Source organism: Protopterus annectens, chromosome 1.part2, assembly GCF_019279795.1.
Source record: "Protopterus annectens isolate FY-2018-M chromosome 1.part2, PAN1.0, whole genome shotgun sequence".
Taxonomy (NCBI): domain Eukaryota; kingdom Metazoa; phylum Chordata; order Ceratodontiformes; family Protopteridae; genus Protopterus; species Protopterus annectens.
The window spans coordinates 124066740-124094080 of record NC_056727.1 but is presented as its reverse complement, the minus strand read 5'-3'; the positions used below and the strand labels follow the sequence as shown (position 1 = coordinate 124094080).

The following is a 27341-nucleotide window of genomic DNA, read 5'->3' as shown; positions in this document are numbered from 1 at the left end:
TTTTTTTATGTTTTATTGTAAATGTTTTATTTTCTGAAAAAAAAAAAAATAAATAAATACTTGTTTTCCCACCTTTTTAAGCTAGTATAGTCCAGTTTTCAGGTTAGTGCTGAATTCAGGGCTGTGTTACAAGATTCTGTGTTTGCCAATACCTTACTTGGATAGAAGGAAGTTTCTCTGTTCACTGTGAGAGAGGGAGCTCTGAGCAGCCTATCTGTCCCTGGAGGAGTGGTTTCAGCCCATAAATTAGTAGTTTACTGGCCATTTTGATCTAATTTCTATCTCTTTCATTTCCCTGCTATAAAACCAGCATTTGCAAGGTTTTTGTGCTAGTATACAGCTCAGCAAGCTCCTGCCTGGTGCCCTGCAGAGTTGTACAGCAGCAGAGAGACAAAAGAGAGACTTTGGAGTGATTAAGTATAATTTTTCTGCATTTTCTTGCTGCCTTTAGCTAATTCCGCCTAAGACGCTGATTTTCTAGAGTTCCTGTGATTTTAAAAGCTTGTTTCAGTTACATATTGTACTTATTTTACTGTCTGCACTTTAACAAAGTTGTTTTTGTGTTTAAATTACCTGTTTAACTGTTGTAGGCTACACACTCAAGTGTGATTGCCATTTCTGTGCATTTAAATTTGTTTTTATTGTATCTGCTTTATTTTCTGAAAAAAAAAAAAAAAAAACTTGTATTCCCACCTTTTTAAGTTAGTATAGTCCAGTTTTCAGGTTAGTGCTGAATTCAGGGCTGTGTTACAAGTTGCTGGGTTTGCCCATACCTTACTTGGATAGAAGGAAGTTTCTCTGTTCACTGTGAGAGAGGGAGTTTTGAGCAGCCTATCTGTCCCTGGAGGAGTGGTTTCAGCCCAGAAATTAGTAGTTTATTGGCCATTTCCCTGCTATAAAGCTCACATTTGCAAGGTTTTTGTGCTAGTATACAGCTCAGCAAGCTTCTGCCTGGTGCCCTGCAGAGTTCTACAGCAGCAGTGAGACAAAAGAGAGACTTTGGAGTGATTAAGTATCATTTTTCTGTATCTTCTTGCTGCCTTTAACTAATTCCGCCTAAAATGCTGATTTTCTAAAGTTCCTGTGATTTAAATAGCTTGTTTCAGCTATACATTGTACTTATTTTACTGCCTGCAGAAAGTTGTTTTTGTGTTTAAATTACCTGTTTAACAGTTGTAGGCTACACACTCAAGTGTGATAGCCATTTCTGTGCATTTAAAGTTTTTTTTATTGCATCTGCCTTATTTTCTGAAAAAAAATACTTGTTTTCCTGCCTTTCTAAGCTAGTATAGTCCAATTTTCAGGTTAGTGCTGAATTCAGGGCTGTGTTACAAGTTTCTGTGTTTGCCCATACCTTATTTGGATAGAAGGAAGTTTCTCTGTTCACTGTGAGAGAGGGAGCTTTGAGCAGCCTATCTGTCCCTGGAGGAGTGGTTTCAGCCCAGAAATTAGTAGTTTATTGGCCATTTTAGGCTAATTTCTATCTCTTTCATTTCCCTGCTATAAAACCCACATTTGCAAGGTTTTTGTGCTAGTATACAGCTCGGCAAGCTCCTGCCTGGTGCCCTGCAGAGTTCTACAGCAGCAGAGAGACAAAAGAGAGACATTTTATTGTGATTAAGTATCATTTGTCTGCATTTTCTTTCTGCCTTTAGCTAATTCCGCCTAAAACGCTCATTTTCTAGAGTTTCTGTGATTTAAAAAGCTTATTTCAGCTACATATTGTACTTATTTTACTGCCTGCACTTTAACAAAGTTGTTTTTGTGTTTAAATTACCTGTTTGATTGTTGTAGGCTACACACTCAAGTGTGACAGCCATTTCTGTGCATTTAAAGTGTTTTGTTGATTGTATCTGCTTTATTTTCTGAAAAAAACAAAAAAATACATGTTTTCCCACCTTTCTAAGCTAGTATAGTCCAGTTTTCAGGTTAGTGCTAAATTCAGGGCTATATTACAAGTTTCTGTGTTTGCCCATACCTTACTTGGATCGAAGGAAGTTTTTCTGTTCACTGTGAGAAAGGGAGCTTTGAGCAGCCTATCTATCTGTGGAGGAGTGGTTTCAGCCCAGAAATTAGTAGTGTACTGGCCATTTTGGGCTAATTTCTATTTCTTTTATTTCCCTGCTATAAGACCCACATTTGCAAGGTATTGCGTGTCGGGTAGTGCCGGTTACCTAGGGTATAACTATTCCCGGCTCCACAAAGTCTACTCTTCAATTTTTCCCTTGGAACTAGACAAACTTTCAACTTAAGCACTCAAACCATTCACTTCTCATCCCGGCACCTGCTCAAAACTCATAGCAAGTACTAATAAACCTTAGCACTAGACCCTCCTATACTGTAGAGAAGGATAAGGCTCTCTATTTGACCTTACCAGCCAATCAGTAAAACAGTTCATTGTACCTATCCAGGCATGTCCAAAGGGCAGTTTCAGGTGTACTCTCCAGTCCAACTGGTGAATCTGGGTATTTTGAAGCAGTGTTACAATTGCCTCATTTACACAGATAACCCTCTCATCCTTCCACCAAACACTAATACATGCGAGAGATGGAATTATACAGCCAAACTGGAGGCTAAGCTTGCTCAACTCAAGACTGGACCAGACAGTCAAGAGGAGAAGGGAATTACTTGCATCACACCACCAGTCTCACATAGACCTATGAAACCAGCACCGGCCAAAATCACACATAAATACACAAAAACATACTCAGAGGCTCTAAATAAAAATCTGCAAAAAGCAACAGAGACCTCCAAAGCAGACATCCAAGCAACCTCCACCCCCCCAACACAAACCATGAAACATATACTTCACAAAACCAGTATGCCACACAATCACAGCCCTAAAGGCAAAATAACATACCCAACACACTAGTAATAGGTGACTCTATAGTTAAGCACACTGACGTCCCACTCACTAGGTTGAACAAGGAGAAGGTTACTGTTAGCTGCCTGTCAGGTGCAAGGATCCACCACATAACACAAGCACTCAGGTCACTCCAGAACAAGTACAAGTATGACTCTGTCATTGTCCATGTTGGTGTGAATGACCTGAGCTGTACCTCCCTGGACTACATGAAAAGAGACCTGGAGGAGCTCTCTGATCATGTAGCCCAGGCCAGTATGACCCTGACCCTGAGTAGCATCCTGCCCTCACCAAGAATGATACCACGGTATAGAGAAAAAAATATCAGTTTCAACAATTGGCTAAGCTTCTGGTGTCATTCAAAGGGGATCCAGTGTCGATCAGCCTGGGATGACATACTCAACAAGCCAGGCTGCTTCGCTAGAGATAGCTAGCACCTGTCACCCTTAGTCTTTCGAATACTGGCCAAGGCTCTTGCCACCCCCATAGTGCCTTTTTTAGGCAAGGCTCAAAAGTCAAACCCACTGCCATAAATAGCACAAGTAACAAAAAACTGAGGGTAATGCTACTCAATGCCAGAAGTCTAAACCACAAAATGCACGCAGTCGAGGCACTCCTCAGTATGGAGAAAATCGATATATGTGCAGTAACAGAAACCTGGTTTAAGGCTCCAGAAAGCATCCCAGCACTAGCAGGCAACAACTCATACCATACATTTCAGCCACAAAACCTTGACCAAAATACAAAAGGCGGGGGAGTATCCATATTCATGAAGGATATCCACACCTCCAGGTTAGTGGCACAGCACGATGCTTCAGAGATCATTCACGTGCAACTAACAACAGGCAAAACTTTTAGTTATGTACTCACCATAACTTCAGATGTTTGGGATCCATCTCGCCTACATTCTGACTGATGGGTTGAAGATCCTCGGCTCACTCGCACGCTTATGCCAAAGAGCGAAGTCTCTTATTGGCTGAGCTTACTATATCCCAGGATGCACCACTACCAGTCCCCCAGATCTAGTTTGTCCGCATACATGCACACATGCACGCCCTGCTTATATAACATCGTCAGATGAAACAAGATAAAACAGTAGAACTCAAAACCGTTCAATCTCTTCTGATCTCCAAGGCAGGGGAAGGGTAGAGGAATGTAGGCGAGATGGATCCCAAACATCTGAAGTTATGGTGAGTACATAACTAAAGATGTTATGTGATCCTATCTCTACATTCTGACTGATGGGACAGCGTCCCTAGCACCTGAATCCTGGGTGGCTCACTGGAAAACACTCCTGAGTACCGTGGAACCAAATGAAGCTCGTCCTTTAGATGCCACATCCAATTTGTAGTGGGAAATGAAAGTGTGCGGATTGGACCAAGTAGCGCAGCACAAATTTCGATATAGCGAGCTTGGAATGAAAAGCTATAGAAGTAGCCATAGCTCTGGTAGAATGAGCTTTGATAGATGTTGTAAGTTGCTTATTCAAGAAGAATAAGCCTGAGTTATGCAATCTCTGATCCATTTGGAGATAGTAGCTTTTGTGATGGTTTGGCCCAATTTATTATCTGAGAAGGACACAAACAACTGGTCTGACTTACGGTTGCTGAGTCCTGTCTAAATAGAAGCGTAATTGCCTGTGAACATCCAATTTATGGAGTGTATTCTGCTTCATTGGAGAATTTTGGGAAGAAAACTGGTAGCTCTAGAGATTGTTGGAGACAGAAACTAGAACAGACCTTTGGGACAAAGGATGGATTAGGCCTAAGTGATACTCTATCCTTGTGGAAAATCAAGTACGGTGGCTTAATAGACAGGGCTTGAAGCTCTGAAACTCTTCTTGCAGAAGTAATTGCAACTAAGAAGGCAGTTTTCCAAGACAGATATTTTAACTCACATGTAGCAGCCGTTCGAAAGGGGAAGATGTTAATGCACAGCACCAAATCAAGATCCCACGGAGGTGCAGGATGAAAAATTGGGGGTCTTAATAGGCTCGCACCTTTAATGAAAGTTTTGCATAGTCTGCTGCTCATCAAAGGAGGATCCATGGATTCGTGGAACTTAGAGATAGCCGCTAGTTGGACTTTAATAGTTGAGACAGAAGATCCTTGATTAAACAGGGATGTTAAGAATTTCAAAACCTCTGGGACAGGAGCAGTGATAGGGTCTAAGCCCTTGAGTTGAGCCCAGATAGCAAACCTCTTCCACTTACTGAGGTACAGTTTGTTAGTGGTGGGTTTGTGGGCCGAAGATAAAATGTGAACAACTTCCGGGTCTAGTGTGTGCCTTCTAACTAAAGTCGGAAGTGGAGGAGCCAAGCTGTCAATTTCAAAGATTGAAGGGACTGATGCCGATGTCCCGACTGATGGATTAGCAAGTCCGAATTAGGTCTAAAGTCCACGGATCGGTCCACCGCATGCTTCTTCAGGTAAGGAAACCATACCTGACGAGGCCAGTATGGGGCAATCAGTATCATTGAGGACCCCAATTGAGAAGCTTTTGAATAACTTTGGGGAGAAGTGGAATTGGAGGAAAGGCATAAAGTAGCCCTGTTGGCCAAGGTTGTGCTAGAGCATCCATAGCTGGTACTCCTGATGTGGTATCAAGGAGAAGAACCTTTGGCACTTGGTGTTTAGTGGAGTTGCAAATAGGTCCCCATCTCCTGAAAACCTGAGCTGCTACTGTGTGGTTTAGAGACCACTCGTGAGGAGAGAGAATTGTCCTGCTCAATTTGTCTGCCAATATATTTGACCTTCCCGGGATGTGGGTCGCTACCAAGCGGTTGGTAGCTACAGCCCATTCCCACACTCTCATGGCCTCTCTGCAAAGGGGGTACGATCTGGTCCCTCCTTGTTTGTTCAGATACCAGACCACCGACATGTTGTCTGTGTGGATGGCGATGATGCCCTGAGGAAGAAACTTGTGTAAGGCCTGTAGGGATAGAAGTACAGCCCTCATCTCCAACACGTTGATGTGGAGAAGAGCTTCGTCTGGAAGCCAGGAGCCCTGAACTAGCCTGCCCAGACAATGCCCCCACCCTATCTGGGAGGCATCTGTCGTCAGGGTAACCACTGGAGAGGAAGAACAAAGGGGTTTCCGTGAGGCAAATTGGGTGTCTGAAGCCACCAGCGAAGGTCCCTTTTGCATATTTCCGTAATCATGATGTGATGATTGAGGTGAAGATCCTCAAAGGACCATTGAGTTGACAATAGCCACTGAAGAATCCTCATGTGCAATCTTGCCAGAGGAACTAAAGAACCGTGGCAGACATTGAGCCTAAAACTTGTAGAACCATCCTGGCTGGGGCTTTGGATCTCGAGATCAGAGCTTGAACTTGGCCCTGTAAAGTTTGGATCCTTTCGGCAGGAAGAAAGACGCGCATCAATCTTGAGTCTATCTCTGCTCCTATGAACTTTATGCGTTGAGAGGGCAGCAAGACAGATTTTGACCAATTGAATGTAATCCCAGGGTAATACCCAGGGAGATGGTGGCTTTGAGGTTGTCCATTAGTAGATGCCTGGTGGTGGCAGTCAGGAGCCAGTCGTCCAGATAGGGAAACACTTGGAATCCAAGACTTCTCAGGTGAGCCGTTACTACTGCCAAACACTTGGTGAACACCCTGGGGGCTGTGGTGAGACCAAAGGGCAGAGCGCAAAATTGGTAATGACTGACTCCCAGGCTGAAGCGCAGATACCTCCTGGACGCCTGATGTATCGGTATGTGATAATAGGCCCTTGAGGTCTATGGAGCACATCAAACATCCTTCTCCAACAATGGGAGAATGGATTGTAACGTGACCATTGAATTTGGATTTCGTGACGGATTGGTTCAGTCTGCTGAGATCCAATATTGGTCTCAGGTCCCCTGTCTTTTGGCACTAAAAGAACCTGGAGTAATTTCTGATCCGATCTGGTCTGTGGGGACGGTTGGATGACTCCTTTTCTAGCAGCTTTAAAGCTTCTGCGGCTGCCATTTCCTGACTGGGTGGTGGGTCGGGATTCTTTTGGACGGTGGGGCGAGTATGTGAATGGGATGGTGTAACCTCCGGCAATGATCCGGCACCCATCTGTCCTGAGTGATTGACTCCCAGGCTTTTAGGTGCAAGCGACACCCGACTGGCTCCGAGCAGCACAGCCGGGCAATCCCTCATGGCGTGTGGGAGGCTGAAGAGCCACGAAAGGACTCGCGGTCTCCAGAATTGGGCCCTCTGCCGCCTCTGGGACGGCGTCTCCCTGAAAAAATTTCCCGTCCTCTGCCTCTGGGGAATCTTCCTGCTGTTGGGAGAAAAACTTACTTAGATTTATGGAACCACATTTCCCCCCTCCTTTAGCCTTGGGGTAAGGCCGAAGGAGTGGAATAACGGCACCTACGGCAGATAAAGTTTTTCCCTCTTGCTCACAGCGGTAAGGGTGTCTTTAACCTTGGGCCCAAACAAGGAGGACCCATCAAAGGGAGGCGTCGTGAAGGAAGACTTGAAGGCCTCCGAAACTGACACAAGCGGAGCCAGGCTTGTCTCCGTGAGAGCCACGCCTGTGCCTGCCGCTCTACCCGCCTTCGCCGATAGGAAATGAGCCTCATGGATGAGTTAGAAATTGGCGTAAGGATAGCCAACTGAGAGCTAACCGACTGGGCTAGCTGCTCAGGTAGGTTACCCGAGGGAATCTGACAACTCCTTGACCAGATCCCTCTGAAGCCTGGTAAATGTGCCAAATAATTCAGAGACCTTAAAGTAAAGGCCGCTGAAGTCAGGGTCGCTTCCGCACCTGTCCATACTCCTAGACTCCTTATTAGGAGGATGGATGGACGTTAAAGCCTCTGCCACGTCCTGTTGTGTAGCAGATGCCACCACCATGGCATCTACAGCCACGCCTTTAGTGAGGAACCCCTTCTCGGGGAGCAGACAAAAATTTATTTGGACGAAGGGACTGGTTCCACGGTATCTGGATGTTCCCACGCCCTCAAACTAAATCCAGAAGCTCGTCGGGCGGAGACACCCAGGAGGCGGAGGCTGAGCCCCAAAGGCCTGGAGGAGCACTGACTCATCAGCAGAGGGGGGTTTGGATATCCAGCCACCTCGTTGTTTGAGGATCTCTAAGATGTCTGCAAATGAGACATCATCCGAGGGCGACTCGGGACCCCTCTGCATCATCAAGATCAGTGTCTGATGTAATAGACTCGGGGAGTCCACGTGCTTCCTCTTGCACGATCTCTTCCTTGGGGGTTCTCCCAAGACAACTCAAGAACCTTCAGGAGGAGGGAACCCCACTGGGGGTAACCTCAGGCCCCGGGCTCCGCTGACGGACAGGGGAACTGCCAAAGACCCAGTCTCCACCAGGGAAGGTGCCGGTAAAGCCGGAGAGATGGCGAAGAGGACTTGGCCACAGACTCCTCATGGCTCTGAAAGCCGGACCCCAGAATCCTGGGAGTGTCCGGTCCCCGAGCCATGATAGCCGACGAAGTCCCGCAGCACCGAGAGGGGAGGCGAACCGAAAGCATAGGTCCCAAACATCACCCCGGGTCCAGCCGAAGAAGTCCGCGTACCAAACTCGGACCCGAAGGCCGGGAGTTGGAGTAAGGGTCGAGCCGACCCTAAGATCTCCACGGCTCCAACAGCACCTGCTCCACGCTCCGAGCCGGCAGCAGTCGGAGGAGGAATGGCAATGGGGTGGGCAAGGTCATCGGCAAGCCAACTGGGTCGGAACCGAAACAAATTTTTGGAAGACTGGGGACTGGAACAGTCTTTGGAGCACCCTGTCTATATCAGAATCTGACATCCTCGAAGACCGAGGAAACAGAACGGGTTGAGACGCCTCTCCAACGGCCCCAAGGGACTAGGGGACCGGCTCCGGTGACTTCGATGACTATCGGCGCCGGAATACACACACCAGATTCCATCGGTGCCGAGGTGGACTTCTGGCGCCGAGGAGGAAGTGTCTGAGCGGCGACCCTTGTCGGCTCGAGACCAGTGGAGCCGACGAAGGTGACCCGCCTCGATGCCCCAGCCATCGGCTCGAAGCCAGAGGAGTCGATACTGGTGGCATCGAGGCAGACTTCCGACCTCGGCTCAAGTCCTTGGAGCCAAGGAGAGGCCTGCCTATGTCTCTTGGCGGTCGGATCCGACGGACTGGTCGGAACCGACGCCCTTTCTTTTAGCCGAGAAGGAGAGGATGCCAAGGCTTCTTCAAAGGAAGGTTTAATTAACCCTAAGAATCAATTTATTTTTCCTCTCCTGGAGGACCCTTGAGGAAAAGCGTGACATACGCTGCATGACTCCTGTAAGTGTTTTGCACCCAACAATACACACAGAGCGCGAGTGATCGCCTGTGATAGACATTTTGAAACTACATTTTGTACATTTTTAAAGCCAAGGCCTAGGAGTCTGAGACATTATGGTAGACAATTTCAGTAACTTTGACAGGAAAATACAATTACTGACTTACTGATTGACAAACCTAAATATAGGCTTACAGTTATCGCTAAGAGCAAATGACAGGGAACTTTGAAAACCCTGTAAGGTTATAGAAGGGTTGACTGTCCGGAAGGCCCTAGATGAAGGGGGAAATCAAACTCAACCCAATCACACAACAAGTCTTCAACAATCCAAACACACACAATGAGCGTTAGCGTTAAAACAGCTTTTGAGACAAAAAACAGCAAAAAACTGACAGAAAAAGTTAGTTAAAATAACTACTCAGCCCAGCCAGCTCGAGACCACGTCTTCGCAGGAAAGCGGCAAACGAGATCTGGGGGACTGGTAGTGGTGCATCCTGGGATATAATAAGCTCAGCCAATAAGAGACTTCTCTTTGGCATAAGCGTGCGAGTCGAGGATGGGCTCGCCCGAACCCATCAGTCAGAATGTAGGCGAGATAGGATCACATAACATCTGCTATTCAAATTATAGCTTGCTACAGATCACTCACCATGTCCCAGGACCCCCACTCCACATTCCTGGAAACACTGGGAAACATAAAGGTCCTACCAAACACCCTGATATTGGGTGATTTCAATTACCCAAACATTAACTGAGAGAACTACTCAAGTACAAACTCCCTTGCCCAACATTTCCTAGGATTTATAAACTCAAATGCCCAGGATCAACTGGTCAACACACCCACCAGAGGTGACAACATATTGGACCTGGTCATCACCAACATGGGTGACCAGTGTTCCACACCGGAGGTCAACCCCTCGCTGGTTAAATCTGACCATAAACTAATCACTGTGGATATCCACATTCCGCCACTACCCCTGGTCAAAGAAACCACCGTGAAAAACTTTTTAAAAGCAAACTTCACATTACTTAAGACAAAGGTGGGAAGTTTCAAAGCCCCCATGCTAAAGGATAACACTGTCCAAATTGCAAAATCCTTTACTGATGCACTCTATGGGCACCTACAAGAATGCATGGATCGTGCTATCCCAAACAAAACCAAGACTCACTCCTCCAAGAAAAGGAAACCTGTCTGGTGGACCCCTGCCATAAACAAGCTATACAATAGAAGGAGGAAACTACTACAGAAAAGAGTAAAATCCCAAGAAGAGAAGACATCCCTGATCAGTATCAGCAAGAGACTACATTCCCTCATAAAATCATCCAAGGCTAGCTTTGAAAGAAATATTGCCATGGATTCCAACAATAACCACAAGACATTCTTTACCTATGTCAAGAATCTAAGTGGCAATTCTCAGATCTGCTCAGAGTTAGTGCAGAATGGCAAAAAATACACTGAACAGACCGATATAGCCAACATCCTGGCAGACAGGTTCAGTGCAAACTTCACCCCCCTCTCACCCCCAAAAGGGTCCATAACTATACCAGAAGAATATAGTGCCCCTAAAATCACAGACACTCAGGTTAAAACAGCCCTCTCCAAGGCCAAAAACATAGCATCAATGGGACTGGACAGTGTACCAGGCTGCATCCTACATGAGCTCAAAGACGAACTAACCCCTCATCTAAACACACTGTTTAAACTCAGCCTCTCCACAGGCTACGTGCCCACAGAGTGGCACACAGCAACGGTTATTCTGCTCCACAAAGGTAGAGCCACAATGGACCCCGGGAACTATCACCCTATAAGCCTGACTAGCTTGGTCTGCAAAGCTATGGAGCGCATCATCATGGATCTCATTAACAGAGACATAGGAAACCTCCAAACACTGGACCCTACCCAGTTCGGCTTTGTTAAGGGCAGATCATGCCTCCTAAACCTGGTGGACTTCTTTGAGACAGTTACCAAGGCTATAGATGAGGGAAAGGTGGTCCACACAGCCTACCTAGACCTCGCAAAGGCCTTCGACACCATTTCCCACTCAGGTATTATAGACAAGCTCACCAGCCTGAACATAAACCCCTACGTCACGAGTTGGGTTGCCAACTGGCTCACGGACAGAACCCACATGGTAAGAGTTGCGGGAGCTAGGTCTGACTCTAAACCGGTTACAAGTGGCGTTCCCCAGGGCTCAGTCCTAGGACCCCTCCTGTTTGTCATATACTTCTCAGAGGTACAGGCAAGCACAGGAGGAGGGGAAGGTGGTCCACACAGCCTACCTGGACCTCGCCTTTGATACAATACCCCACTCGGGCATTATAGATAAGCTCACCAGCTTAAATATAAACCCCTATGTCACTAGATGGGTTGCAAACTGGCTCAAGGACAGAACCCACATGGTTAGAATTGCTGGAGCCATGTCAGACTCCAAACCAGTTACAAGTGGCGTCCCACAAGGCTCAGTCCTGGGACCTCTCTTGTTCGGTATATATTTCTCAGAGGTACAGGCCAACATGGAAGGACTGTGGCTGAACAAGATTGCAGATGACTGCAAACTGGGCGCCATAATCGACTCTCCAGCCGACACAATCATCCTCCAAAAGGGCCTCATAGAAACAGACAACTGGTGCCAGAGCCATGGCCTCAAGCTAAATGCCAAAAAGTGTATAGTCATCCCCTTTGGCAAAAACAAAGTGCCCACAAATTACCACATAGGTGGTAATCCATTAAGTACAGAAGAAGTAATTAGGGACCTGGGGACCCAAGTTGATAGCAATCTCTCATTTGACAACCACGTGGCCAAAGTGGTTAGAAAAACATTTTATATAGCCCACCTAATCATGAAGGGATTCACATATAGATCAGGGGAGGTCATCGTGCCTCTTTACTCATCCCTCATCAGGCCCATAATTGAGTACAATGCCCCTTTTGGGATGTACCTTACCAGACACCTGCAGCAACTGGAAAGACCCCAAAAGTACCTCACCAAGAGGATCAAAGGGCTCAAACAGATGCCATATGCTGCCCGGTTAAAGAAACTCCAGCTCTACTCAGTGGCATACCGCCTGCTCAGAGGCGATCTGTGCCTGACGTATAAAGCCATGTCCAACCCGGAGTTAATGGACATGCTGCACCTCAGAAAATCCAAATCTCATCGAGCTACGCGCTCGAGAGACTTGAACCTCAGCACTGAAATAAATAGGACATGCTGGAGGGACAGATTCATAACCCAGAGGCTTCCTTCACTCTGAAATAAAATCTCAGTCCAGGTTAGGCAGAGTCCCTCATTGACTCTCTTCAAGAGGAATCTTGATGAGTGGATGGGAGATCGTAGGTTTACCCCGGGTATCACTTCTGTGTCACTGTTAGACAGAGGCACAGTATACTAACCTCAAAAAAGGGCATAGCAAAATTATTTTAAAATGGGTGGTGAAAGCCAAACACACTCTGGCTAGGCTTATAAATGCCCTAGGGCAGATAGCCTAGTATGAACCTATGAACCTATGACTATGGCTGACTAAGTTCGCAGACGACTGCAAACTAGGGGCTATAATTGACTCTCCGGCTGACACAAACATCCTCCAAAAGGGTCTCACTGCGACAGATACCTGGTGTCAAAACCATGACCTCATGCTAAATGCCAAAAAGTGCATAGTCATCCCCTTTGGAAAAAACAAAGTACCCACAAACTACCACATAGGTGGTAGCCCCCTAAATATGGAAGACGTAATAAGGGATCTGGGGACCCAAGTAGATAGTAACCTCTCCTTTGATAATCATATTGCCAAAGTGGTTAGAAAATCCTTCTATGTGGCCCACCTAATCACAAAAGGGTTTGCATCCAGATCAAAAGATGTCATTGGGCCCCTCTACGCATCACTCATCAGACCCATCATAGAGTACAATGCCCCATTTGGGATGTACCTTACAAGACATCTGCAACAACTGGAAAGACCACAGAAGTACCTCACCAAAAGGATCACTGGCCTCAAGCAGATGCCCTATGCAGCTCGACTGAAGAAACTCCAGCTGTACTCGGTTGCATACCACCTACTCGGAGGTGATCTCTGCCTGACGTACAAGGCCATGTCTAACCCAGAATTGATGGACATGCTCCACCTAAAGAAAACCATATCCCCTCAAGCCACATGCTCCAGGGATCTAAACCTCACCACAACAATAAATAGGACATGCTGGAGGGATACATTCCTGTCCCAGAGACTTCCCATGCTCTGGAACAAGATTCCAATCTACATTAGGCAGAGCTCCTCGCTAACCCTCTTCAAGAGAAACCTTGACGAGTGGATGGGAAACAGAAAGTTTACCCCAGGAATCACTTCAATGGCTCTGCTGGACAGAGGTACAGGGAACTAATCTAAGGGGGGAAGCGAAAGCCAACACATTCCGGCCAGGCTTATAAATGCCTTCGGCAGATAGCCTAATACCTACCTATGAACCTATGATTGCAGAGGGAAAATAAATTCTCAGTGTTAGTAGGTGCAACAATATAGGCAGGAGAGGTATTAAAACTGAATCTGTCTGCTAATACATTAGCTGTATCATTGGGGTCAGAGTAGCTGATATTATTATGGATGTGCTTCATGCATTGTTGGACATTATTCTTTAATTTTCTGACAAAAACTGAAAAATGATTTGCAATTTCCTTTGAAGTCAGTAAGAACCATAAATTCATACTCTGCTTTATATTTTCTAATAGCGTTTTAAGTTCCTTGATGGCATGTTTCAGTGTTGTCTTAAGATAGGGATATTGTGATTTCCTGCAACTTTGCAATATGTTTCTTCTTTTGTTGTACATTGTATTAATACTTTCCCCACTATCTGTCTTACAACAAATATCAGATCAGTTATATTATACCCTGATCTAAATTCAGACTGTGCATCTTCAGTCTTAGTTTCTATTAATCTGAATATTTTGTTTATCAAGCACTCTCTCCAGCACTTTCATGCAGTGTTACAGAAGTCTGATAAATCTGTACTACCTGCAGTTTTGAATATCCCCTTTGTTCTTGTATACTGGCACTAGAATGTTCATTCTCCAGTCTCTACTTCCTATGACTTCATTCTCCCAGACTCCTCCTACCACACACTGTGACCTATCCCCATATCCTTCTGAATCCCAGACATGCTACTATTGCATCTTCTATCACTCACATTTCTCACTATACTCAAACTCTCAGCCAGCTATCATAAGCCTTTCTCTCCCAATGTTACTTACACCTACCCCCCAATGTTACTTACTTACACCTACCATACAATACTTAAACCAGAAAACCACAGCACATTTCTCTACTATCTCCTTCCAGCCTACGTGACATTAATTATATTAGCATCCTGAAATGCAAGCAAGTATAATATGCTTCACAGTTATTCAAAATCATGTATAAACTAAAGCCCAAATGTATGTGGTTCTTCAATAGCCATATTGCTAACTGGACAATAATACTGGGAGGAAATATATATATATCCCAATCCAGGACCCACTCATCTAATCCCAGACCCCACCAAACCAGACTCCAAAACATACTGAAACAGCAACAGGCTACCTCTCTAACCACCTAGGACTTAGAATACTACACAGTAACCCAAGAGGTTTCTGTAACAAAATCACAGAAGTTCATACCTGTATAGCTCACTACTCACCTGACATCTTCATAGCCACAAAAACCTATTTAAAGCCAATTACCAAAGATACAGAAATACTCCCACCAGTTTGTATTATACAGAAATATTTTAGAGCTGTCCACTTACCATGATAATATATATCCACTTCCAACAATGCTGAAATTCTCATCTCACTCCACAAACTAAATACTCACAAATCTCTGGAAACCCCTGAAATTCAGTTTAGCTATATGGCTTCTCTCAACTAATGAAGACTCCAACTAGAATTAACAAAGCCACATCTAAATAATCCATCCTAGACTGGATTCTAACATCTACCCTAAATAATGTTGCCACAAGTGATACCCTAATTGATAGCTTACCCACCAGCTATGCTATGTAATCAGACATCCCAAAACAGCCCCACAAGGTTCATCACTATAACATAGTCAGAAACCTCAGTAATTTCAATAAAAAACATTTATTGCCAGCCTGCTCCAAGTCAAGTGGGCTGCACTTAAAACTATTCCCCTTGATACTTCATTAAGCACATTTAATACAATATTTCTAAATATCCTAGCACAGCAAGCAACATTAAGAACCAAAAGAGTTGAAAACAAACCACATCCTTGGTTAACTAAAAAGAAAAGCAACTCATGCAACTTAGAGATTAAGCCTGGAAGTCATAACTACAAACCAAGTCTCAAACATCCCTGCTACAATATAAGTAATTAAGGAATCATAGCAAAGAATGCATAAAACAGGACAAAAAAAAATTATTTTAGCAAAACCCACAATTCATCATCAAACAATCCAAAAGACCTCCAGTTTAACTGCAGCCTAGACCACTGGATGGTGAGTAAGAAATTTACAGTGGGCCTGGCACCTATGTCATTTTGGAAAGAGATAGCTTATAAATGCCTGGCTCTCCATGTCCTATTCATATACAAGATACTATTATTCTTTCAGGAAAACTTAGCTAGGCTTAGAAAGCCCCCCCCCCATGGGTCATTAGCTTAGTAACAATTTTTGAATCTATGCATCTATGAAAATCAATAAATATATTGCTGGAAAATCAACCCAACCCAGCCCATCGCCAACCAGTAACTCCCAAAATGCATTGCTTCATAGTTTAAAATGCATTTTACAAATACAGTAGCTTCTCTTCTATAAAACAGAACTACTACAAATTCAGCCATCCCACTCCAGTCACTGAAGCCACATTAGACCTTCACATACACCCTTAAGACAACAACCACTGCCCCTGACCAGCTTCCATCTGAATACCTCAGATTTATTGCAGCTAGCCTTGCATATCCTGTTTTTATTCTAATAAAGGTTTATTTTATTTATTTATTTATTTATTCATTCATTCATCCTTTTGTTGACTGGGTAAGTCTCAATACCTCAGATTTATTGCAGCTAGCCTTGCATATCCTGTTTTTATTCTAATAAAGGTTTATTTTATTTTATTTATTTATTTATTCATTCATTCATCCTTTTGTTGACTGGGTAAGTCTCAATAGGTTAGTGGCCTCTTTTCAGGGGAGACCTGAATTAGTATTTCTACTCTAGGGGAAATCTGGCCAGGGCATCAGAGAACTTCCTGTATTATTTTCAATAGGTGCCACGGGATCTTTTACATCTACCTGAACTGCCACCAACTCAAACAGATGGGGTTTCGGTTTAATGTCTCATCTGAAGGATGGCACACTCAGGAGTGCAGCACCACCTTTATGCTGCACTGCAGTGTCAGTAATCATTCTACTTGGAGTGGGAATACAATCCACAACCTTCTGCACCAAAGACAAGTGTGCTATCTATTGTGCCACTGACACTAAACTGCTCTACCCAGGACAAATATGTCTCCACCTTATAGAAAAAAATTTCTTTATAATATCCCTCCACAAAGGTAGCTCATCAACTGATCTCACAAACTATAGACAAATCTCCATCCTCTCACCCATATCCAAAATCTTGGAAAGATGTATTCACTCTCAAAGTACTACATATATTACTTCTCATAACTTCCTCTCTCCTTCACAGCACAGATTCAGACCCAATCACAGTAAAGCCACTGCCCTTCAAAGGTTTACAGATATAATAAATGATAATAAAAATTCAGGTCTTCTAACCTCTGTCCTATTTCTAGATCTACCCAAGGCATATGACATAGACAATCATCAAATTCTTCCTATTGGCTATTATCCTCCTCACTTAACTATTTTCTTGGTTATTTCACTAACAGTTCCCAAGCAGTGAAATGGCCAGATGATTTCTCCACTTTCCTTCCTATATCAACTGGAGTCCCACAAGGCTCCATCCTAGGACCACAACTGTTTAACTTATTTATCAATTACCTAAACGTAGTAGCCAAAGAGGCTACCATACTACATGACAATGACTCCATTCTAATATGTGCTGCTATTTGTTCCAAACACTCACCCAGAAATCCTTCTCCTCCTTAGAATTTAGCTCAACAATTCATAAATCCTCCTGAATCCAAAAAACTAGACTACTGTTCAGCCCAACTCTCTTTCCTACCAAAAAAACTACCTTTGATATACTGTAATCCAACAAGACCAATACAGAACAGGTGTCCCACATCAAATTACTAGGTGTGATTGTAAACCATGTAAAATTTAATCTTCACCTTCAGCAAGCCATAAAGAAGACATACTAAAATTTAGGTTGCCTCTACAGAGTAAAACACTGCCTTACTCTGCTAGTCAAAACATAGCCACCTCTTTTCTACTCCCTACCCTATTATATTCCTGCCTTATCCTATCCAATCATGACTCCTCTCAATCAGCTAAACTAAAATAATGCTCCAATAAAGTAGCGAAATTCACAACCAACCAACAATATAGATCACTGCCTCTCTCTAAAACAACTAAACTGGCTTGAACTAAATAATTTTCTATTGTACTCACAATTAATTAAAACCTTCAAACTACTGCACGATCCTGAAAAATTCCCATCACTTCATTCCATCATTCAACCTTACACTACTAAGTGACCTCTTCTCTCCAGTGACAAATTATTCTCCATAACTAAACCTAACAATAATGCAGGATACTCACTGTATTCACACTGTATTGCTAATAGCTGCAATACCATCCCACTCTACATATAACAGACTACAGCCTAAAAATACTTTAAAATGCCAAATGGCTCTGCACCTGCACCACCCCTGGTTAATCTGGTACTAATATAGCTATATGAATTGTGCCATGACTCTCTGCTGCTCAAAACATAATGTACTATTATCACAACTATACTATCCTCAATCATCTCATTTCCTTTATCTTCCTTGTGCATCCTTCCTTCCTTTCTTTTGGCTGCTCTAACTCTTTATTTTAAAGCAATTTTATTTATATATAACCCATGTAACTGTTATTTTAAATGAAACTGTTTGTAAATGGTGTAACTGATGTCAAGGATGTCTGAATAATAGTACTGTTGTTCATGAATGAAACTGACTGTAAATGAAACAATGCAAATGATGTCCAAGACATCTGTATAATGGAGTTTTTCTCTCCAGGCTTCCGATGAAAAAGGACACTGCTCAGTTGGACTATCCTGGTAAACAAATGCCAATAAATAATTAAAGGTGGGATAGGCTTCTTTCTCCATACTGCTATGAATACCCAAAAGAGACATTTTCCCACCATCTACATTTATTAATAAATCTTTGCATGAGAGCACACCCTTGAAATTAACAGTATCATTTCTCTTTTCCCAGCTCCTCCCAAGGAAGAAGCTACGCTCCCCAGACTACTAACCTCTAATCAGTAAGTTATGCCCCTAATCTTTGCAATGCAATGACACAAGATTCAAGTTTTACTATTTTTAAATGGATCATTTAACCTATTCACAGTCCATGTTATCAAACTTATCCCACATCTGTTGAATACCGTTACCCTGCCCCTCCTGCAATGTTCAAAACACAGCATTCATGAAGATAAATAATTAATTGCACAGGCAAATGCAATGGTGCACTTTTCAACCTTGTAAACATAAAAGTTAATTTCACATTTGGTGCAGTTGGCTCAGTCCAGTGTAATAACTTTATCTGTTTACAGACAAAACTATTTATAATACAAAATGTAATGACGTCATATTTAAACTGAACTGAAAACATAATGATTGTAAACATGAAAAAAACAAAAAACTTAAATCCACCAAGACCTAGAGACAAAATTTTGCATGTAAAGTTATCAATGGGTAACTTTGAAATGTGCTAGATATCACATTAAATCAGACCCTCACCACCAGTCACTTCAACACATCTTTCTATTTAATACAAATATAATGGTATTTTCCTAACATCTTCTTTGAACTTTAAAGGCAGATAGAACAATGAAATAAATATACTTAAGATTCTCTTAACCATAAACAAAATCACTATTTTTGCCAGCTAAATTGATCAGATAGTGCAGGAGCTACCTTCTCAATCCCCCAACATTACCACTTGCTCAAAGTCAGACAGTAGGCAAATTAAGGTTGATACTGTGTTACTCTGAGCAAGTCACCAAGTCAGTTAACCAGATGGTGCTCTGCAGCAAATGGAAGCAATGGACTAGGCTTCTCAATGGTTTTCTGTGCCACATGCCTACTAACTGACTATGAACATGTAAAAAACACTGGATATAATCACTCCCCACAATAGAATAAATATTGCTTATAACAGTTTACTTAAAAGTATTTCTTCTAGTTTATTGTGAATACTACTGGCACCTTTCTGTTTCTACAGAGACTTACTCTAAACATCCCCAGTTCTTCAATCTGTGCCACACATCTAAATTGCTTCAACTTATTCAAAACAGTAATCCAAATGGTTTGCATTTTCCCAGTTCCCTCATGATTATCTTCTGTTTTTTCACTTTCTTTATCCATCTGCTTACCATGCGGTTAGACCCTCTTACAGCTTGCTCCACATCCTGTGCATCAAAAAATTTCTTAAATCAAGTAAAAAAAAAATGTAAACACAGCCCAAAAGAGAAATTATTTTATTCTTCCACTTTTTCAGGTATTCTAATAATTCAAAAGTTATTTTTACTAGCTCTACCTTCCACGTTCACATACTTTTCCTTCAAGGTATCCATCTTTTTCAATAAAAATTTCTACCTCTCCTTCAAGTCAAAATTTCCCTTGCATAGCTTCTCCACAACACCTGAACAGAAATTCATAATGTCCACTACTTTTTATTCATATTATTTGGCCTTTATTATATAATTAACTAACTGCCCCCACTTTGATGATTTAATTCTGAAAGGTTTCCTTCAAATCAACCAAAAAAGCCTAAACCACTTTCTCATCATGCATGTCCTACTACTGTTCACTAGCTCTGCCACTTGCTCTTCACTGACTATGGTTTCTTCCTCTGCACGACAAATGTAGCTCTTCAATTTTTTTTGTTTGCTTTACTTTTAACTCTCTTGCCAGACTGAGTCATGCAACTGATGTCTGAATATTTAAGACATCTGTTTAAGTGAAATTTACCCCCCCCCCTCAAATTTCAGTAATTACCAACATCCTAAGGCAGTGTTATACAGCAAACGACTAAGAAGTTTTTGTCAGAGTAAGGATATTGACTTGATTAGGTGCTGGGATGAATGATTGGGCAAAACTGAATTTTGGCCAGAACAAGTTTCACTTGAGTTTTTTAGCTAGTAAATTAAGTAAGACATTTTTCTGAACCAATAATGCCTTTTTCAGATTATAATCATATCCTGTCTAAATTCATGAACAGGATGCACACAGTCTTACAAATAAGACTAGAGAACTATTAGTTATTGCTAGACACAACTTTAGATTATAGCTATAACTGAGGCATGACAACACAATGATGTTTACATGTCAGGATTTAATAAATACGAATGCCTAAGAACTGACACTTTTAGAAGTGAAATACTTTGTTCATGATTGCATCCCCTCAAAATTATTATGGGACAATATTGATATGGAGTATTTTGTCATTGAACTTCCAGTATTCTTCAACAATACCAGTTTATGTATAACCTGTAGTTGTTATAGACCAAGGATGAATGTTGAGCAGCAAACTCTATATTTACAATTCATGGCTGACAAATGGAATTTTAAAAGCTTGATAATCCTAGGTGACTGTAGCTGTCTTAATATTAACTGGGATGTGGAATATGTAGCTCTCCAACTGAATATGAATTTTCTGACTTAAGGATATTGACAGATATGGACCAGATGACTGATTTCCTACATAAAATAAACAGCACTTTAATTATATTACTTGCTAACATTTGTAGGAAAATTCATCATGTTAAATCTCTTTCCCATTAGGGGCCTCTGATCATTTGGCCTTAGAATTTACTGCAGAACCATGTATTAATACTTCTACAACTGTTATAAAAAGTTATGAATGTTCAATGATTAGCAATCAATTACTTTTTTGAAGAAATTAATGATTTAAATTGGAACACTGAAGCTACATCTATACAATTAGCAACTTGGCAAAAAGGTTAGATTAATTGGCCAAAGATAAATTCTGCCACTTGGGTGGAATAGAAAACTAATTCATTTAGTAAGAAAGGAAAGAAGGATTAACAAATTATTTGAATACAAGTGGCTCTGGCTCCTTAAATTAAAAAAAATTGTAGATTACTTAAAAATCAAATTAAGACATCACTGACCAAGAATACTGATCTTAAGGAGTTTTATAATTGTGCAAGCAGTATCAAAAAGGCTAAATAAAGACTTGGTCCTATTCTAAAAATAGTGGTCCCTGGCAGGAAACTTCTGATATTGGAAAGAATACTGGGTTTTTTAAAGCGGGAAATATTTCTAAAAGGTCCTACTTAGAAAATACCATTTTATTCTTATAGAGGCAATATTATATGTGGAAGGGTTCCCCACTAGGGGCTGCCAGAAATGAAGCTGAAGGGTGGCTACTGCTCTTTTGAAGCTTCTGTGCTGCCTCTTCACAAGGTGGCAAGAAAGTACTGAAGAAAACTTCATTCTGACTACTGATTTCCCTCCACAGGGCTGGCCATTCAGCAGTCAGAGTGAAGGTGTGGGAGGAAGACAGAGCTTTTGGAAGCTGAATAGTTATTGTGTCCTGGGCAGGGCACATATATGGTAAATGCTACTTCAGCAGTGGGAATGATGAACTATAGAGAACTATATGAAAAGATCTATTGATACAGTCTTTACCTTAAAATACAGCATGAAGAGACATATGTAACTTGAAAAATATGAATAGGATATACTAGTAGAGTATTTGGGTATGTGCATAAATAGAAATACATCCATTTGGTATCATTTCACAACTATGCCTCAGCAAATCAGATGGGAAATTCTCCTCTGGTGATGCCACTGGCTTACCAAAAGTCCTGCATCAGGTCCACAAAAAGCACCATCAACAAAATAATAATAATTTCTCTGCAGACCAGGAATGTAAGGCAGGGTCGTAATAGTTTACACCACAGAACAGAGAAGGCAGTATAGTAGTGCCCACTAAAAATAAACAACTCTAAATAATGCAATCTTTAACAACACAAAACAAAGTGGACTTTTCTAAAGCTCTCATTACATGAATAGATGAAAAACAAATATCCTAAATAATCCATATCTCCTAAGTTTATACATAAAGATTTGTATATTCATATTAGATCTTCATGTATTACCTTTCAATGCACTGCAGCAAAATTTCAGCCTCCTTAATTTTGCTGGGGTCATCTTCTTCATATTCTCTTGAAGTATGACTACCTTGCTCAGCTGTAGAAGCTTTTCATTTTTGGAAGGAGAGAAGAGACAGAAGCATTACTCTAAAATACTGAAACAACTTAACAAAATTATATTAAGATTTTACTTAGGACAATTCTTTAGACATTATATCTCCTAATCTAAGACAAAATATAGTTACAAATGGGATAAAATGATTCACTCATAAAATGTAAGAATAAGAAACAGGCATACTTAGTAATATGTATTTCTTCCAGTTTAATATTAAAGCCTTAAATACAACTTGAGCAGCTATTTGCATGGAATTATATAATATTAAACCTAAGAGACTATGCATGTCTTTATCAATCTTAGTCATTCGGTTATTTATTCAGTTACTTATTTATTTAATTGTTTAGTTAACTTTGTTTAATCAGGTTAGTAGACTGGTCTGAAAAAACCCTTTTAGCATAACCTGAGACAAGTGGCAGAAACAAATACATGCAAACATACAATGAATAATAATGTATAATTTCCTTAAAACCACAACTTTTATAGTAGAATATATTTATAACACTATTAACAATCAAGAATAACAATGTATAATTCAAGTAAAGCCACAGTTCATGCAATAGCATATATTCCTATTTCTAAAAACAATACTTCAGATGAAAAGCTTATAATAAATTTAGAAAACACATATACATAGGAAACTATATTTAATAGCAGAACACAGTTTATGTGGAACTAAGCAGCACAAGGAAGACGAATTGAGTAATAGAGAGAGAGACCTCTCTGCTATACTAAGAATTGCCATTTTTCTGAAAATGAACAAAACAGAAAGTACAGCTGTGTAAGTAAACTTACCGTAACAGTAGATATTCAAATGATCACTGCTACAGTAGCCTTATCCATACTGGTTATATCCTCCACCGGATATAACAGCTGTCAAGCTTCCACAGCTTCAAGGGAGTCTTCAACATGCCCAAATTATTATTTATCTAAGGTAAGAGCAATCAGTAACGCTGTTTTCCATGTTAGAAACCTTACGTTAGCCTGATGAGCTGGTTCAAATGAAGCAGCTTGGTTTTTCCAAGGCAAATTTAAGATCCCAAAAAGGAGATATCTGTTTCCTGGGAGGCTTGTTATGTAACACACCTTTCAAAAACATTTTCAAATACATCTGCATTGAAAGGGGGATCTATTGACATATATGCTGAAATAGCTGACAAATAAACCTTGATTAAAGAGTAAGAAAAGCCAGATGATAGTATAGTACACAAATAATGTAGAACCACCAAAGAGACCTTAGACCTGAAAGGGTGCTGGCTTTCTTGTCTTGACACCAACTAGAAAATCTTTTCCATTTACTAATATATCTTTTTCTAGTAGCAGGTTTTCTTGCCTCCTTTAATACCTGTTGCACTTTCTCAGAAAAAAATAGGTGCTTAAAAGGTATTAAAATTCTATCATCCAGGCAGTTGGTTGCAGTTCATTGGAGTCGGGCTGTATCAAACACCTTTTGTCCTGTGTGAGTCAGTCCAATCTATGAGGCTGTTTGTAGTAATTGCCCTTGGCCATTTCCAATAGAAGAGAGAACCACTGTTGCCTGAGCCAGAAGAGAGTCACTACAATGGTCTTTGAAAAGTCCTTCTGCATCTTCAGAATGAACCTGGATACAAGTGGAAACAGTGGAAAAGCACAGAGGCACACTCCTGTCCAAGGAAAAGAAAAAAAAAAACATCTGTTGTCCAGGTCTTCTTACATGGAGTCTTGGAACAGATTTTTGCCAACTGATTGCTGTGAGTGGAGGCAAAAAGATCTACTTAAGGTGTTTCCCACAGCTGGATCAAGACCCCTTGATTCAGTTACCGTTCATGAGGGTCTGTCCTGGTTCTGCTCATCTTATCTGCTACAACATTTTGCTGTGATGCCTGTAGAGTGAGAATGTACCAAAAAAATATATCCCAGAATACCATGGCTAGTCTGCACCAAGAGTAAGATCTAGTCCCCCCCCCCCCCGTTTGTTTTCGTACCACATCACTGTGGTTTTCTCTATAAATACTTGCAAATGTCCTGGGGACCACAGATGACTGAGAGTGCTGAAAACATTTTTAAGTGCCAACATCTCTTTTACACTTATGTGTTTTGATCTGTCTATTGTGTTCCAAAGACCCTGCACTTTCATCGCTATAGACACTGCTTTCCAAGCAAAGTCTGAGGAGTCTGTAGACTGAATGGAAAATGGGAGACCTCAATTCTGATAAAATCTGTCTCTCCACCAGAGAATCGCCCTTTTCACAACCCCCAAAACTGGAATCTGAAATGTCAGGGGACGTTGATGTTGGGACCATATAGGTTTTAGTTACAATTTAATTTTTTTCATGTGATGGCTTGCCAGAGGAATCATTAGAACCATATAAGCAATGAGACCAAGAATCCTGAGAAACTTCTGTGATAAGACGGAAGTCCATGTGGAAAAACTTAGAAATAAATCTAGATACAGATATACTTTTAAATGTGAAAGACAAGCTCTTTGACCTCAAGTGAGAGATTCCTGACATTTCGAAAAAGACTCTGCAAAGTTAAGCAGGATATCTAAATGAGGAAAATGGGAATGCCTAGCAGTCTGCAGTAGGATATTACTGGAACTAGACACTTTGTAAAACTCTGTAAGTACCTTTGGGGCCATAATTAGACCAAAGGGTAATACAGAGAAAAGTTTTTTTGCTTGTTTTTGCTTTTCCAATGAAGGACTTTGACAGGGAGAGAATGTATGTCTCGGAGGGGGTGGGGGGTGTGCTTCAGACTGCCGACAGCAATCTACTGGAGCTGGTGTTAAGTCAGCTACAACCCTGTCTACTAGCTCTGCAAGAATATGATGATTAGCCACTTTTAAATCTAAGATCACCAGAAAACTCAAATGGGGAATGAAAGCTAACATGTTATGGAGGGATAACATTTTTAATTTGGGCACTCTCAGAAACTGGTTTAGAAAAGAAAGTTCATGAACTGGTCTCCATGAATCTTCTTTTTTGGCACCATAAACATTCCTTGCCAGGGTGGGAAGGGTGAGGGTTGTCTTGCAGATGGTCATTCAGACTTATTAGAATGCCCTTTGTTCTGGAGATTCCTCCTTTCTTTTTGGAACCTCCCTGCCATTGCTTTTTAAACATCTGCTTACCAGCAGCTTGCTGTGTTTGCTTATTTTGCTTTTTGAAAAAGCTTATAGAGGTAGCACTAAATCCCTTGACAGACAGAGAACAAAGACTGAAAAATCTGAGAAATTCCTTGAATCAGTATACCTCTCTCATCACACATTCTGAGGACCTCAGCGGCAGGTGGCCCAAAATCTGTCTATAGGAGAATTCAAAATTTCAGCCTTTACATCCATATGAAAGTTTTGAGTATGTAGCCAAGCAAATCTTCTCATAACAGTTCCAGTGGCAGCAGCCCTGGAAGTGGCAGCAGCAAAACCATAAGCATATGTCAGACTGTGGATAGCAACTTGAGCTATAGAAGAAAGCAGGTCATACAAAGATGATCTTTACTCAGAAGAGAAAACTGATGCCACACTCATGTTCTTAAAAGAAGCAAGCATAAAATTTTAACATATGAGCATGAAAGTTAAGAATTCTAAAAATAAGTGCTGCAGAAGAATACACGTTTTTCCCCAAGTCTATCAAAGGCTTTCCCACCCTTGCCAGAAGGAGAGGGATTGGTATTAACTAGAATTTTAACAGCAGCAGGGGTCACTAGAGCAATGGGTGCTAGCTCTGATATGGGATTACTTTATAAACACTTATAAGACCGAGAAAATGTATACAATCTATTTGCTTTCTTGGGGGCAGCTAAATACCCCAATTACACCCCACCAAATCCATGCCACCCCAGCACTCAACTTAAGAGTAGAAAAAAGGCAATTTGCCAATCATACCCCACTAAATACCTCTCCAGCTCTCAAATGAACAGCAAAAACACTTATTCGGCTTACTGTGCAGCCCAATAAACAGTATGGCAGGCAATTCACAGCCCCAGCTCTTCAAGTAAAGAGAAGAAAAAGCTAAACTCAGCATTTCAGTACAGAAAAGAGCTTTCATTTGCAACCCCTAACACTTTTTTCCTAGGGAAATTGCCCCCTTTGCCCCAGCCTTGCTATGCTACTGTCCATGTCAACAGCATATAGGTTATGATCAATGATCCAACTATAATTCTTTGCAGTGCATGAAGCTTTACGTTCTCCATGTACTAGCAGCTACAGAAAAAAGAAAGGTAAACTATAGGATCATAAAGTGCTTTAACAGCTTTGGAAGCTGTATTGCACTTGTTTACCAGGAAAATCTGACTTGTCATAAAACCATTTTTCAGTGCAGACAGTGGGAGAAAAGCTCCAAAAATTTCAATCAAAAGTAATAACAGTAGCAATAAAAACAGATAAATACTTCTGTCAGTAAGGTATACTGTACGGCAATAACAGTAACAATAAAAACTGATAAAGATATTTTATCAGTGAGGTACTATACACATTACACAACTGACATTGCAGCACTAGTACATAAAGTTTCGGAAAAAATAAAATAATGACAACTGAGTTGCAGGATATATTTGATACTGCTACTGTGAATGAGTAATTGTGGCTAATTGCTATTATAAGAGTTAGCTACAGGTTATATTAGACATTGCTTCTGGGGATAGGTAACAACAGAATTTTATTTTTCTACAGGTAAATTTATTTTTCTACAGGTAATCAGTATTTTCTTGATGCCTGTATCCAGGAGTAGTTTGGAGTCATTTTATTTAACAAAATTAAGAGTGTGTGGTGGTGCTGCGGTAGCTTTGTCACCTCACAGTATGATGTTGTCCTGTTCGATTCTCAGCTAGAGC

At 41.5% G+C, this 27341-nt stretch overlaps 1 protein-coding gene across 2 annotated transcripts in view; it reads right to left on the bottom strand.

Moving 5' to 3' along the window:
* CLHC1 (clathrin heavy chain linker domain containing 1) overlaps window positions 1–27341 on the bottom strand; it is a 1972328-nt gene that overhangs the window by 915634 nt on the left and 1029353 nt on the right. For both annotated transcript variants that reach the window (XM_044055182.1, XR_006362617.1), the window contains exon 7: window positions 22421–22520. In XM_044055182.1, the coding sequence (XP_043911117.1) occupies window positions 22421–22520 (100 nt within the window). The remainder of the gene's footprint in view (window positions 1–22420; window positions 22521–27341) is intronic.